Source organism: Meriones unguiculatus, chromosome 2, assembly GCF_030254825.1.
Source record: "Meriones unguiculatus strain TT.TT164.6M chromosome 2, Bangor_MerUng_6.1, whole genome shotgun sequence".
Classification (NCBI taxonomy): Eukaryota; Metazoa; Chordata; class Mammalia; order Rodentia; family Muridae; genus Meriones; species Meriones unguiculatus.
Window position 1 is genome coordinate 74,506,985 of NC_083350.1, and position 14,303 is coordinate 74,521,287.

General features: G+C 50.0%; 1 protein-coding gene across 1 annotated transcript in view; it reads left to right on the plus strand.

Moving 5' to 3' along the window:
* The window catches only part of Npc1 (NPC intracellular cholesterol transporter 1), a 45,468-nt gene that overhangs the window by 23,711 nt on the left and 7,454 nt on the right, over positions 1–14,303 (plus strand). The window contains exons 7-19 of the mRNA XM_021645411.2: positions 207–280; positions 708–1,078; positions 2,053–2,279; positions 5,108–5,208; positions 6,566–6,668; positions 9,017–9,206; positions 9,790–9,972; positions 10,621–10,735; positions 11,882–12,009; positions 12,092–12,232; positions 13,104–13,193; positions 13,534–13,724; positions 14,123–14,238. Coding sequence (XP_021501086.2) covers positions 207–280; positions 708–1,078; positions 2,053–2,279; positions 5,108–5,208; positions 6,566–6,668; positions 9,017–9,206; positions 9,790–9,972; positions 10,621–10,735; positions 11,882–12,009; positions 12,092–12,232; positions 13,104–13,193; positions 13,534–13,724; positions 14,123–14,238 — 2,030 coding nt within the window. The remainder of the gene's footprint in view (positions 1–206; positions 281–707; positions 1,079–2,052; positions 2,280–5,107; positions 5,209–6,565; positions 6,669–9,016; positions 9,207–9,789; positions 9,973–10,620; positions 10,736–11,881; positions 12,010–12,091; positions 12,233–13,103; positions 13,194–13,533; positions 13,725–14,122; positions 14,239–14,303) is intronic.

Sequence of the window (14,303 nt, forward strand, 5' to 3'; positions counted from 1 at the left end):
TAAAGGACCTAAAAGTGACATATGTGGATTCTATGTGACATCATTAGCTGTTGGTGCTTTGTCATTTTAATATCTTCTTAAATATCTTCCTAGGCTGGCGAGCTCAGGCAGGGAAAGTTGCCAACAGGGCGCAGAGGACAGGGTGAGGAAGTGAGCTTTGCACTGTAACGAGGTCTGCTAACACAGCTTCCATGCTTCTGTTTCAGAAGGCGCTATTTTGTGTCTGAGTACACTCCCATTGACAGCAATATAGCCTTTTCTGTGAACACCAGTGACAAAGGTAGGCATGCTTGTGTAGGTCAAGCGACTGGATGCTGTGGGTCTGCGAGCCTCATCTTTATGTGAGGCGGTACACTATGGCTGAGGACACAGCCGTGGTGACGGCAGAAGTAGCCCTTGCCTGGTGGCAGTGACTGGGCGTCAGTGTGGCACCTCAGAACCAAGTAATAAAAGCAATGACGTAATTATGGGCTGAGGGAAGAGCCACAGAAGCCCTAGGGCAGCGTGGACTGGAATGCAGTCACAAGAGGGTCTATCCCGAGTAGCCAAGGAGAGTGGCCTCACTGAGAGAGGAGCAGACAGAGGCTGGGGGACTGTGAGCATAGAGAGGGTGTGGGGCCAGATCACCCACCATAGCAGTGAATACTTCCCCTGCCCCCACCTTCGGGAACGGCTTGGCTGGTAATCTCCTCTCCTCTCTCTTCCAGGGGAGGCCTCGTGCTGTGACCCACTTGGTGCAGCATTTGATGACTGTCTGAGGCGCATGTTCACAAAGTGGGGGGCTTTCTGCGTCCGAAACCCCACCTGCGTCATTTTCTTCTCATTGGTCTTCATCGCGGTGTGTTCTTCCGGCCTGGTGTTCGTCCAGGTCACCACCAACCCTGTGGAGCTCTGGTCAGCCCCTCACAGTCAGGCCCGCCTGGAGAAGGAGTACTTTGACAAGCACTTTGGGCCTTTCTTTCGAACGGAGCAGCTTATTATCCAGGCCCCCAACACCAGCGTCCACATCTATGAGCCGTACCCCTCAGGGTCCGATGTGCCCTTCGGGCCTCCGCTGGACAAAGAGATTCTGCACCAGGTAACCTGCCATTACCCGAGGAAACTGTACTTGTCCTGTTTCGTTTCTGTTGCACATAGAGGAAGAAAGGGCTTCTATGAAAGCCCTTCTAAGAAAGGGCTTCTTACAGTTTGAGATCACACAGTTCATCACTAAGGGAAGTCAAGCAGGAGCTCAAGGTAGGAACTTGAAGGCAGCCTGCTTGCTATTCCACACAGCATTACTTCCAGTCAAGAAACTTACTTCACAGCCAAAGTCCTGCGGGCACCATGGAGGGTACTGTATGCTAGTTGTCAGGCAGGCTTATGCTCAGCTAGGTTTCTTATTATAAAGTCCTGCCTAAGGAATGGTGTTGCCCACAGTGGGCGAGGCTGTCCTATATCAGTTAACAGTTCAAGACAGTCCCCTGCCAATATACCCATAGCCAATCCAATCTAGGCAATTCCTCAGTTGTCCGCCAGATAATATCCTATATTAGAAACACACAGCCAGGTGTGGTGGTGCACACCTGTAATCCCAACAGTCTAGGATGCAGAGGCAGGCAGATCTCAGTGAGTTCAAGACCAGCCTGGTCTACAGAGTGAGTCTAGGACAGCCAAGGCTATATAGAGAAACCCCGTGTTGGAAAAAGGAAAGGAGCTCACACACAGAGCAGAACAAGGCAGAAAGTGGTATATTTTAGGCAAGGGATAATTTCAGGAAGACCCGCAGCTGTGTTGGTAGACAGTGAAGAGGGTGAAGTTTGTGTTGGTCGTTGGGGTCTGCTGTGGTAATGATGTCTCCTTCTCAGACACTGCCAGCCAGAGTTCTTCACCTCAATTTTCTGTTAGGAGGGGCGTTAGGCTCTCCCCACACCATGTGTGGTCTTCCCCAATCCTAGGAAGTGTTTCCTCGGAACGCCTTTATCAGCTGAGTTCTCAAGGCAGTGCTGGTTAGGAGATGAGTTGTGGAAACCTGCCATGTTTCTGAGTTTGCCTACTTCCAAAATCTTTCAGGTCCTTGACTTACAGATCGCCATTGAAAGTATCACTGCATCCTACGACAACAAGACCGTGACACTTCAGGACATCTGTGTGGCCCCGCTCTCTCCGTACAACAAGAACTGCACCATTTTCAGTGTGTTAAATTATTTCCAGAACAGCCATTCGGTGCTGGACAGCCAAATAGGCGATGACTTCTTCGTGTATGCTGACTACCACACGCACTTTCTGTACTGTGTGCGGTAAGTGGCAGCAGCCATCCCCGTAGTCAGCGTGGGGGAACTGTCGCTCACTCTGGTTAGGAGAACCGGACACCCAGCAGGCGGAGCAGGATGTGCCCTAGAGGCTCCCGTCCTAGAGGAGGGGACCAACAACAAACAGAGAAATGGTTGTATGTTTTTTTGTAGTGGGGGCACAGTCTGAAAACACCATTGTTAAGCTAGCACAGGCCTCATGACGTGTATTTACACTGTGACGTCATTAAGTAGTGGTACCCCGTGGGACCTTCTGGTTCTGGTCTGCCGCCGAGAGAAGCGGTCGCGTGACACATGACTGTGTATGCTGTCGTGTCGGGTAGAGCTGAGGGGCTGTGAGGAGAGCACTGAGGTTGAGCAGGAGAGACCGGATTCTGTGCCCCTTTAGAGGGGAGAGCTGCCCACAGGGAGAGGACAGGAGGAAGTCTGTGAGCATCAGAGGCAAGTGTTCCAAGCAGCATGAGCAGCAAAAGCAGAGGCCCTGGGGTGGGCGCTTTCTCTGCTCCTAAGTGGGATTAGTCATCTGCTTGAGTGGGCTGTGAGCGACCGTAGGCTTGTCAGGAATCATGACGTAACTCCTGGTAGGCCTGCCATCCCTGAATGCTCCTGACCTGGGCAGGAGAGAGATGTCCAGCTGTGAACAATTGTAGCCTCTTTGTTCACCATGGAAACAGAAATGACTTGGTCTCTGTTGGGTTATACCGTCTGCCCCTCTAACCATCTCCAGAGTGGAGTGTCCTGACTGAGGGCTATCATGACCTCATATGTTTGTGGTTGGTATGTGACGGTTCAGCCGCTGGGCTGTGTTCGCGCTACTTCAGTGACATTGCTGCTAAAAGCAAGTGGTTTGCATGAGACATGAATGTACATGTGTTCCCATGCCCCTAGCCAGCATTCCTCCCTGTGCAGATGGTAGGAGAGAGCCGTGGGCTGAAAAAACATTCAATATTATGTAATTTCTATATTTGGAGGAAAAACTATTTTCCTGTATTACAAACCAAAAAACAAAAATGTGGGAGACAGTGTCTCATTGGAGCTGCGGCCTGGGCTCGGAGGCTGCCTGTGAAGGCTCCCTGGGAGCCATCATGAGTCCACTTCATGAGCTCGGGCCAGTCCCCAGCTCCCACTTTCCTTAAGCGTCTTAGCTTCTGCACAGCCTCTCCTCTGTCCTTGCAGTCAGGTGGGGAGGAAAGGACCGCCCCCGCTGCCAGGGCTCATCCTGGCAGCTCTGAGGCAGTGTTATGTTCACCCCAGCCCCAGTGCCTGGCTGAGTTCTGGCTGGTGACTGCCCTGACATGTCTGCCCAGGCCATTGAACAAGCCCCCCGCGTGGCCAGCCTGCTTTCTGTGTCTGGCTCAGTTTCTGCTCCTTTTGCACAGAGCTCATGCAGTGTATCTCTAGAACTCTGCTTGTTCCCCAGAGTCTCCGGGATAAACATCTAAGTCACCCTGCGGGGCGCCGTGGAGTCCTTGTCGCCTCCCAGCCTGATTCTCATCCTCTGCAGCCCCGCCTCCTCCCCTGGGAACCTGGCTCTGTGCACACCTCGTGCTCCAGGATAAGGCTTTCCACCACCACTCCACCCACGAGCCACCATCTTCTAGCCTTTCTCCCCTGCCACGGGCCTGTGTGCTCCATTCATTAGCATAGTTTATTCCACTCGGGCCCTATTCACCCAAGAAGTTTCTGTGGGTTCTTGGGTATGGTGGTACATGAGATGAGTGCCGATCAAACATTTACTGCTGATAAATCATGATGAGATTTGTTTTAAGGCACTCTTTAGTATACTTAGAAGCATCATTAAAGATGAAAGCAGGTTTGTGTACTAATGAGATGGGTGTACTTATTTACTTTAGCTTAAAGAATGAAATCTTGGATGGACATTGGCCTTTCAGAGTTGGTCAGTGTTTTGATTTTATAATGATCAATACTCAGAGCATTTCTTGTGTTTCTTGTCATAAACACATAGTATAAAAGGGCAGACGTCTGTTTGGGGCAGCGTATTGTTGGAAATTCTGGCTTACTCCCAAGCCATAGTCCTTTTAACAAATTTTATGAAACTTTTCAACATTAGTTTTGAAAATCAAATGTTCTAATACACTGCAGTCTGAACATACATTATTATGATTTGATGACTGCTGGGACGTGATCGGGAGGGAAATATCAAACTATTTCTTTTGACTGTTTCTATGAAATATTTTCATAGAAGAGTGCAAAACTGTGCACACAGTGAAGCAACACCATCCGGAACATGCAGGAGTCTGGAATTGGGCTGCATTTCTTGGTGGGTGTGTGTTTATGATGTGATAGTACGCGCCGTGCAAAGCACCGTGTGTCCAGAATCAAGGCTGTATTGACGTCACACAGTGCAACACGAGAGAACACTGCCAGAAACACCTCAGATTGTTGATGCCTTTGATTTTTTACTAACTTCTGGTTGTTCAACATTCAGAAACTTTATAAAAGACTGTTGGGTCTTTGGTAAGCCCCACGGTTATTTGACCTCGTGCGGATGCACAACCCACACGTTGAAGAGGCTATCACACTCAGCCACCTCCTTCCCCCACGTCCTCCTTAGAGAGCCAGCTCTCATGGTGGCGGGCTGCCCCTGCACCCTTTACCCCTGTGTGGCTGGTCTCGCTGGGGTGGTAGCGGCTCCTGGCTGGTGCCCAGTGACTTGATTTCCTAGAGGGGGGTGACAGGCGTGTTATTCAACTAGGGAACTAGAGTGCGCTTAGGATGCAGACACCGCCATCGAAGCGTTGGTTGGTGTGATGTTTTGGAAGTTCTAATTGTGAGTTTTTCTGAACTTTCGGCAGGGCTCCGGCCTCTCTGAATGATACGAGTTTGCTCCACGGTCCTTGCCTGGGCACATTTGGAGGACCAGTGTTCCCGTGGCTTGTGCTGGGTGGCTATGACGGTAAGAAGTTCCTGGTCCTCAGAGCTGTACTGGTTCCCTTGCTAGCCAGCAAGGGTGTTTACAAAGCTCTGGAAATGGGCAGCGTGAATTCCCCACCTATTCAATCCCCGAAGTATGGCCTTTAGCTTTGGATTCGAATTTTATTCTGGACTTAAAAGTGAGCCAGGTTTGGAGGTAAATATGTTTAAAAAAACAAAACAAAACAAAAACAACCTCAGCATTCAGGAGGTAGAAGTAGGAGGATCTTGAGTATGGGACTCAACCTTAGCTGCATAGTAAGATCCTATCTTGATAAAATAAGAAATCAAAAAGAAATGGACTGGTGTTTTGAGGATTTATTTATTTATTCATATTTTATTTGCACTGATGTTTGCCTGCATGTATGTGTATGTGTGAGGGTGTCCGATCTCCTGGAACTGGAGTTTCAGACAGTCGTGAGCTGCCAGGTGCTGGGTGCTGGGAATTGAACCTGGGTCTTTTGGACGAGCAGCCAGTGCTCTTAACTGCTGAGCCAGCTTTCCAGCCCCAGTGGGCTGTTTTGTTTTTTGTTTTAAACCAGTCAGGACAGTGAACACTCACAGCAAGAAGGGCAGTTGTTTGCCTGTGGCTCTTCTTTTGGGATAGAGCTTGCTGTGTAAATCGAGGTGATGATTCATGATCCTCCACCATCTGCCCAGTGCTGCCAGCCAAACAGGTGTTTCTGCAGCTGCTAAAGAGGCCAGAGATCTTTTGTTCCCTCCCTCCCAGGCAGGGGAGAAGTTGTGACCCGTATTTGAGAAGTGCTCTCTCTGCCTCCTGTCATAAAAAGCTCTTGCTGGGTGGTGGTGATACACACCTTTAATCCCAGCACTTGGGAGGCAGAGGCAGACACCTGCGCAACCATAGTTTTGACTCAAAATTGACAGGTAAAAATTGATTCCACAGAGGCTGGAGAGATGGCTCAGAGGTTAAGAGCACTGGCTGCTCTTCCTGAGTTCAATTCCCAGCAACCACATGGTGGCTCACAATCATCTATAATGAGATCTGGTGCCCTCTTCTGGCATGCAGGTGTACGTGCAGGCAGAACACAGTATACGTAATAAATAAATCTTTAAAAAATTGATTCTACAAATATGAACTTTATGTGTTAAAATATTTGTAGATATCCTTTGCAGTAATTTTGTTTGCAGTTTCTAAAATTTGCAAAGATATCCATCAATGGGGACCTGGTTAAATTATACCATGGAGGGAAGTTCTGTGCCCACTGCTCTCAGAGAGAGCTCTCGTGGGAAACCAGAGTCAGCGTGGACTACGGTGACCCCTGTTTGACTGTGCGTGCTAGTACTTGGCTTCTTGAGACCATATTTTTGCTTTCTAGATCAGAACTACAATAACGCCACGGCGCTGGTGATTACCTTCCCCGTCTATAACTACTATAACGACACGGAGAAGCTCCAGAGGGCCTGGGCCTGGGAGAAAGAGTGAGTCACTGGCGGGGCTGGACGCGGGCAGCGCACGCTCGGCCCTCACTGTGTATTGCAGTCGACCTAAGTTATGGGATCGGCTGCCCTTGGTAGTAGCTGTGCTAAGAAGTCTTTGAGCAGATCTGCGTAGAAGAGATGACTTAAACAGGTCCTGGTCCTCAGGAGCACAGAAGTAGTCATAGAACTCTGTGAACTGTACAGTCCACTCATTTTGAGTATCCCGCTTAAGGCCGCAGCCAATTGACCGGCTGATGGTGTTAGGATAAATACTGTTCCCTTTGGCTGCCCCGCCCACTTCCCCTTCCTCAACCTCTCCCCACAGCACTAGACAACCACCAATCTGCTTTTGTCCTCACAGCTTTCCCTGCTTACAGTTATGTATGTATCTGGCTTCCTCTGCTTGCCACAGTCTTTTCAGGGCTGTCCACACTGTGACCCATGCTGGTTCTTTGTTTCTCATTTTGACCAAATACTCACTGCATTTCGCTCGTGCACCTTGTCATTGGCACACATGTGGGTTGCGTCTGTCTTTTGGCTCTGGGTGTATTTGTATTTGCATTTTTATCAGACATATTTTCACTCCATTTGAAGACATATATCTGTGGAATAGAGTCTCTGGGTCTTAGAATAACTGTGCTTTAACTGTTTGAAGACCTGACAGACACGGCATGGTGGTGTGCCTCTGTGCTCGCATGCCTTATCTCCCCTTTCCATCCTCGCTGTTGCGAAGGATGGTGCTGAGTTACATTTTCTGATTGTGTGGGTGTGTGTGTGTTTTAAGTGTGTTTTATTTGTTTTGAGTGCTCTGTCTACATGTATACCTGAACACCAGAAGAGGATATCAGATCACAGTGTAGGTGGTTGTGAGCCACCATATGGGTTCTGGGAACTGAACTCAGGACCTCTGGAAGAGCAGACAGTGCTCTTAACCACAGAGCCATGTATTCAGCCCCTCTGTGTGTGTGTGTGTGTGTTTGTGTGTGTGTGTGTGTGTTTTAAACAGTCCTATGTGGCCCAGAATGGCCTTGAGCTTGCTGTGTAGCAGAGGATGGTCTTGAACTTCTGATCCTCTTGCCGAGTGCTAGGACCACAGGCACACACCACCACACCCTGTTTCCTGCAGTGCTAGGGATAGAACCTAGGGCTATATGCATGCTTGGCGGGTGCTCCACCATTGGAGGACATCCCAGCCCTGTGATTTGCGTTTTCTTGATGATTTCAAGATTTTTTTTTCTCCATTTCAGTAGTTCTCCCCCTTTGAACGTTTGAAGCACAAAAATTTTCCTTTATTTCAATTTATTTATTATTGCCTGTAATGTACTTTTGGTGTATCTGTGACTGAGATAATGACAGGAGATTTATTCCTGTGTTTCCTTCTGAGACCTTTATAATTTTAACTCCTATTTTGGCCTGTGATCCATTTAAATCCTTCAGACCCTAGCATGCTAGGCAAATGCTCTGCGTGGAGCTGTATCCCCAGCCCTTGGCTTTTTGAGAGCAGGTCTTGCCAGTCTTCAACAGCCTATGCGACCACCCAGCCTGTTAATTTGTGTGTGTGGTAGGAGGTGAGGGCTCCGCTTCATTCTGTGATTACAGTTTATCCATCTCATTGTCTTAAACATTTGCTGAGAAGGTTTTTCTCTCCACTGTTAAGAGGTTATAGTGTCCATGCCAGAAAGCAGTTCGCTCAGAGAGTGTCTGTAGCTCTTACTTCCGTGCTTTGTCTGTATGTCTGTTCCTGTGCCAGTGTCACGCTTCTGGATTACTGTGATAAGTCTGGAATTAGAAAATATAAGCCACACTTTGTTCATGTCAGGACCGTTGTGGCTTCTTGGGGGCCTTGCAATTGCATGGGAGTTTTAGAAGCAGCTTATCCTTTCCCATAAAGAAATCAGATTGTGTTGAACTTATATATATATCAATTTCTCTTTTTGTTCCATGAGTATATATATTCATTAACATATGCTCCATTTAAGCCTAACATGACAGTGATAGCACTCAGAGGCAAAAAGGTCACTGTGGCTCAGAATTCTAGACCAGCATGGGCACATGGTGACGTGTCTCTGAAAAAATACAGAACATTCATCAGTTTTAAACATGTTCTAAACTGTAGACAGTCAGGACCGGGGCCATGGCTCAGAGGCAGAGGGCTTCCCTTAGAGTGCTGAGGGTCCTGTTTTGACCCCAGCACCACGTGGGTAGAGCAGTTGACCTTGGCTGGGAGGGCGTCTTGCCCGGGCTCCCGGACAGAGGCTAAGCAAGATGGCCTTCGTATCGCGAGTGTTGAGACACTCATCCGTCACATCGCTTCTCACTGAAAGTGTAAAAATGTGCCCACTCTCTAGGTTTATCAATTTTGTGAAAAACTACAAGAACCCCAACCTGACCATTTCTTTCACTGCTGAGAGAAGCATCGAAGATGAGCTCAACCGGGAGAGCAGCGGCGACGTGTTCACTGTCCTCATCAGCTATGCTGTGATGTTTCTTTACATTGCCCTGGCCTTGGGGCACATCCGGAGCTGGAACAGGCTTCTGGTGAGTATGCCAGAGGGCCGGGGATGTTTGCGCTAGAAATGAGGGCACCAACTGTGTGTGGGTTTTTTCCGATCCTTATTAATTCGTTCTTCCCAAAGCTGCCTCAAGTGTGTTATTCTTTCGGTGAACATCATGTTAATTATATAGAACTTTTGTTTTCTGCATCTTCTTTCTTCACTTCCATTTTTTTGTTGTTGTTTTGTTTTGTTTTTTGGTGGGGGGCAGGGAGTGCTGTTGAGAGCGGGTTTCTCTGTGTAGGCCTGGCTGTTCTAGACCAGGCAGACTCAAAGATCTGCCTGCCTCTGCCTCTGGAGTGCTGGGATTATAGGCGTGCAACTATCACGTCCAGCCCACTTTCAGGGTTAGTCTACTTTAAGTCTAAGGACTGCTTCACATAAACCAATTTTTTTCCCGTTTTTTCCATACCTGTAAACGCATGAACTTGGTCGCTAGGAAGAAACCTACAAGTTTCTTCTGTGTTCTCTCAGATGTGAATTGTACATTTAACACTTTTTTACACAGAGCCCTGTACTGGGCGGGCCCGAAAGCTTCTCTGCTGATCTGTGCTTTTGCCCAACATCAGGTGGATTCTAAAATCTCCCTGGGCATCTCGGGGATCCTGATCGTGCTGAGCTCAGTGGCCTGCTCCCTGGGCATCTTCAGCTACGCGGGGATGCCCCTGACCCTCATCGTCATTGAAGTCATCCCGTTCCTGGTGCTGGCTGTTGGGGTGGACAACATCTTCATTCTGGTGCAGACCTACCAGGTAACTCCTGCTCTTCTCAGGGAGCTCGGCGTCTTCCAAGGTCTCAGCTTTCTAAGAGGCTTCTCAGAGTGGCCTCTGAGGACACAGGCAGCTCCACATCCTTTTCCTCGGTGCCTCCTTGGCGTCTTTGATTGGTGGAGCAAAAACAGTATGAGAATTTGTTAAATACTGTTTTCACACGTGTGTAATAAAAGCTAGCATACTTAGGGAAGTAGGTTCCAGTATGGATGGTATTAAAGGGATTGCCGGCACACTCCGTAGTGACATGACGGATCTGTTGTGTTCTGAGGTGCCGCTGAAGGCGGCGTCAACACACATCATAGGGTGTTGTCTCGGGCGCCTGAATCCTTGATTGGGTGGAGCCTCGGTGGACCACGAGTGGCCTTTAGTGATCCAGCCTCCTGCAGCCCACATACCAGGCTGATGACATGACTCAGTTTTGCTGAGTTTCTATCTGGTGCCCACGTCAGTGATCTGACTGGACTCCCCAGCATTAAGTAACCGGCTCAGCAGGCCCAGCCTTCGCTGCTGCAGCTGCTCGTCCAATTTTGGCTCCCTTTAACCCCTAGATAACCAGGAGAGGAATGAGACAGCTCTGTTACGGAGAAATTGTAATGTGTGTGCTCATTTATTTTTTTTTTCTTTAAGAGAGACGAGCGTCTTCAGGAGGAGACGCTGGACCAGCAGCTGGGCAGGATCCTTGGGGACGTGGCCCCTACTATGTTCCTCTCGTCCTTTTCCGAGACCTCAGCTTTTTTCCTCGGTAATTTTGCTGTAGACCGTGCCAGGCCTGTGGCTTGCCGGGAATCTGCTTATGTAACCCTGTGTTGCTCCCTTTTGTGAGTTGTGTTTCACGGTTGGCGTGTCGATTTGTGGGCTGCGCGTCTCGGCTGACTGGCAGTGTCTCGCAGCGAGCTTGCCAGGACAGTATCGATGCTGGGATTTGGGATGACGGAGATGCGAGCTCTTCTGCCACCTCCCCTTCTTACGCCTGTAGCAAGTGTTAGTGTTTGAAAATGGCATCCCTACACAGCCACAGAATCTGTGGCACTGGCCTCAGCAGTGCCACGACAGTTGGCTTGCAGGGTGCTCTGCCTTTGTTTTCAGACAGGCTTCCACCCCTCGCCACAAACTCCCAGGGGAAACAGGCTCATTCGTGAGCAGAGCTTCTTGTAGTGAGTGCCTCAGTACAAGGAGCCGGAATGAGCCAGAGAAAAAGTCCTCAGGGATTCTTTTTTGAGGAGCTATCACTGAGTTGTGATGCTGCTTGCCCCGCCCATCTCCAAACTGTAAAAAGAGAATAGTGATTTGGTCCTTGTAGAGGGTGACTGAGGCTGGGAACCTGCAGAGAAGAGAGTCTTCACATTGTAGGAGGCCACAGGCTCTTACTCAGGCCCGCCAGCTCTTACATGAGGCGCTCCAGGACGGAGCTCTCAGTGGAGCTGTGCTGGCACCGTGCCATGCTTCGTTTCTAAAGTGACATGCTTTTGACACCCGTGGTCTTTGTTGTGCCTTTGGCAGTGCAGGCCAGGATACACCTTCTTACTTTTCTAAGAAAACAGTACAAGGGTGTTGATAGCAGCAGCTAACGCTGTGGCTCGGGCAGGATGACTATCAAACCCGGGGACAGGATGCTTGGCATCCTGGGGCCTGCACGCACCATGTCCACGTGTGCGTCTAAGATGACGTGGCCCGCCATCACACAGCGGTCCCCTCCCCTCAGAGGATTTGACGAATCTAGAATTTTGCTTAACCCTTATCCCACTAGTAAATACTGACAACTTACTAAGAATGGTCTTGTTCCTAAAGTGCACCAGGCTAATGCAGGCCAAGAGGAAGTGGCCTGCGTTGGCAGCAGTGTAGCCAGGAGACCTGTTCGGGGTGTGGCAGTCCTCCTCTCTCCCTGTAGGGGCGCTGTCCTCCATGCCGGCCGTGCACACCTTCTCTCTGTTCGCGGGGATGGCGGTGCTCATTGACTTCCTCCTCCAGATCACCTGCTTCGTGAGCCTCCTGGGGTTAGACATTAAGAGGCAAGAGGTAAGGACCAGGATCCACTGAGCCTAGAGTCTAGGTGAAGTCAGGGAGTGTAGCCATCACCTCTTCCTCTCTGCACCCTCAGAAAAACCGGCTGGATGTGCTGTGCTGCATCAGAGGCATCGACGACGGAGGAGGCAGCCAGGCCTCCAAAAGCTGCCTGTTCCTCTTCTTCAAAAACTCCTTTGCGCCCTTTCTGCTGAAGGACTGGCTGCGACCGATTGTGGTAGGGACTTTTCCTTGGCCTCTCTGTTCACAGAATGCATTCAGCAGCAGGCTCCTCTACTAGTGCAGTTCTCAGTCAACGTCGGCAAGGGTTTGGCAACATTGGATTGGAGTTTGGGTATTTTTGGTTTGGTTTTGTTTTTGTGCCCAAACCCTAGGCTTTTGTTTTGAAATAACTGTGATTTTGCAGAATGTTGCAAAGGTAGTAAAACCCCAGTTCCTCTCGCCTGGTATCTTCTAGTGGTATACTGTGTCAAACACACATAATTATAGTAAATATATACACAGAATTAGAGTTCAATAGCACAGCCAGTGTGTGTGTGTGTGTGTGTACATGATTTCCCCATGTTAAACACTCAGGCCCTCTGAAAGTGCCTGCCACCTCAGAAGGAGGGATTTGATGCCGGTGCCACAGGGGCTTCAGCGGTTTTACTGCACACAGATCCCTGGACAGAAAAGAGGCATAGCTGCCGCCCACCACCCTCCCCCAGCTCCTGGCAACGCAGGAGTCATCACAGGTTATGTCCCGCGCAGCCATAGCGGCCGCTCACCTCAACACTGAAAGAGCCGGCGGTAGTCTACTCACAGCGAGAGGCGGTGGGAGAGCCCCACGGTCATTATGGAGTTGGGTGCACCGCTAAAATCTGGATTATCCGTGGATTGTCTGTGTTTGCATTCTGGCAAAGTCTGGCTTTGGACTGGGAATGCAGTTCAGTGGGAGGATGCTTGCCTAGCCTTACACAAAGCAGGGGTTCAACCTCTAATAGTGCCAGCATTTAAAAAGATAAAATCATGCCTTCTGGAAGCTTTCCGTCTGTTCTTCGGTTTGTTCCATTAGCAATTGGTGTCTTGCCGTTTGCTTTTCTTTCCAGATCGCCGTGTTTGTGGGCGTTCTGTCATTCAGTGTTGCAGTGGTGAACAAAGTAGAGATCGGATTGGATCAGTCCCTTTCAATGCCAAATGTAAGGTGCTTTGTTTTTTAACCCTTTTAGCTGCCGATGAATAGCGTGTCAGAGCATGTGCGTAGGCATTAATGCTTGCTCTGAGTACCCATGCAAGAGGCAGCAGTGAACGGCCACAGGGCTCTGCTGGGGTTGGCCACCGGCCCGTGAACTCACAGTGCTCTTAGAGGTGGGGCTCACCTGTGCGACCCCTTCTGGCTGGGGCATAGCAACAGGTGCATGCTGGGCCGTGGCGGGAGAGAGCCGTGCGGCTAGGCTCGCCGCCCTCCGTCCTCAGCAGCCACCGTCTCCTTTACGGCCCATCAAGCCCCGCTTCTCCCTTCTCTGGTCTGTCTTTCAGGATTCCTATGTGATCGATTATTTCAAATCGCTCGGCCAGTACCTGCACTCGGGGCCACCCGTCTACTTTGTCCTGGAGGAGGGCCACAACTACACCACCCGCAAAGGGCAGAGCATGGTGTGCGGCGGCACGGGCTGTGACAACGACTCCCTGGTGCAGCAGATCTTCAACGCGGCCGAGCTGGACACCTAGTGAGTATCAGGCCTCTCTGGTCCTTTGTAGAGATACGGTCTCCCCTATAGCCCAAGGCAGTCTTGACCTTGGAGTGCTCGTCCTGTCTCAGCTCTTGGGTTTTAGGATGACAGAGCAGTCCCCCTCACCATGTCTGGCTTTAGTCTTTTTCAGCCGTAAGCAGAAACAGGCAGAGGGAGGCTCTCTGGCCTGAGTTTTCTCACTAAGAACAGATTTTCTTTCGGAACAGTTGCTATTCTTGTTGTCATTTCAAAAAGCCTGTTAGGCCAAGTGTCGCATGAGCAGAGTGGGCCCACTGGCCACGCAAATCTTGCAGGTTTGTGTTCAGTCGCCGTGCGGCCCTGTCAGGAGGAGAGGCGTTCCGCGGCAGGCTGCTCACCGTCTCTCCTCTCCCCAGCACCCGCATAGGCTTCGCGCCCTCATCCTGGATCGATGACTACTTTGACTGGGTCTCGCCGCAGTCCTCCTGCTGTAGACTCCACAATGTCACTCACCAGTTCTGCAACGCCTCTGGTACTTCTGCCTCCTTTTCTAGAGCTTTCCTTTCGTTGCTGTTTCAGAGAAACGGCAGCATCGTG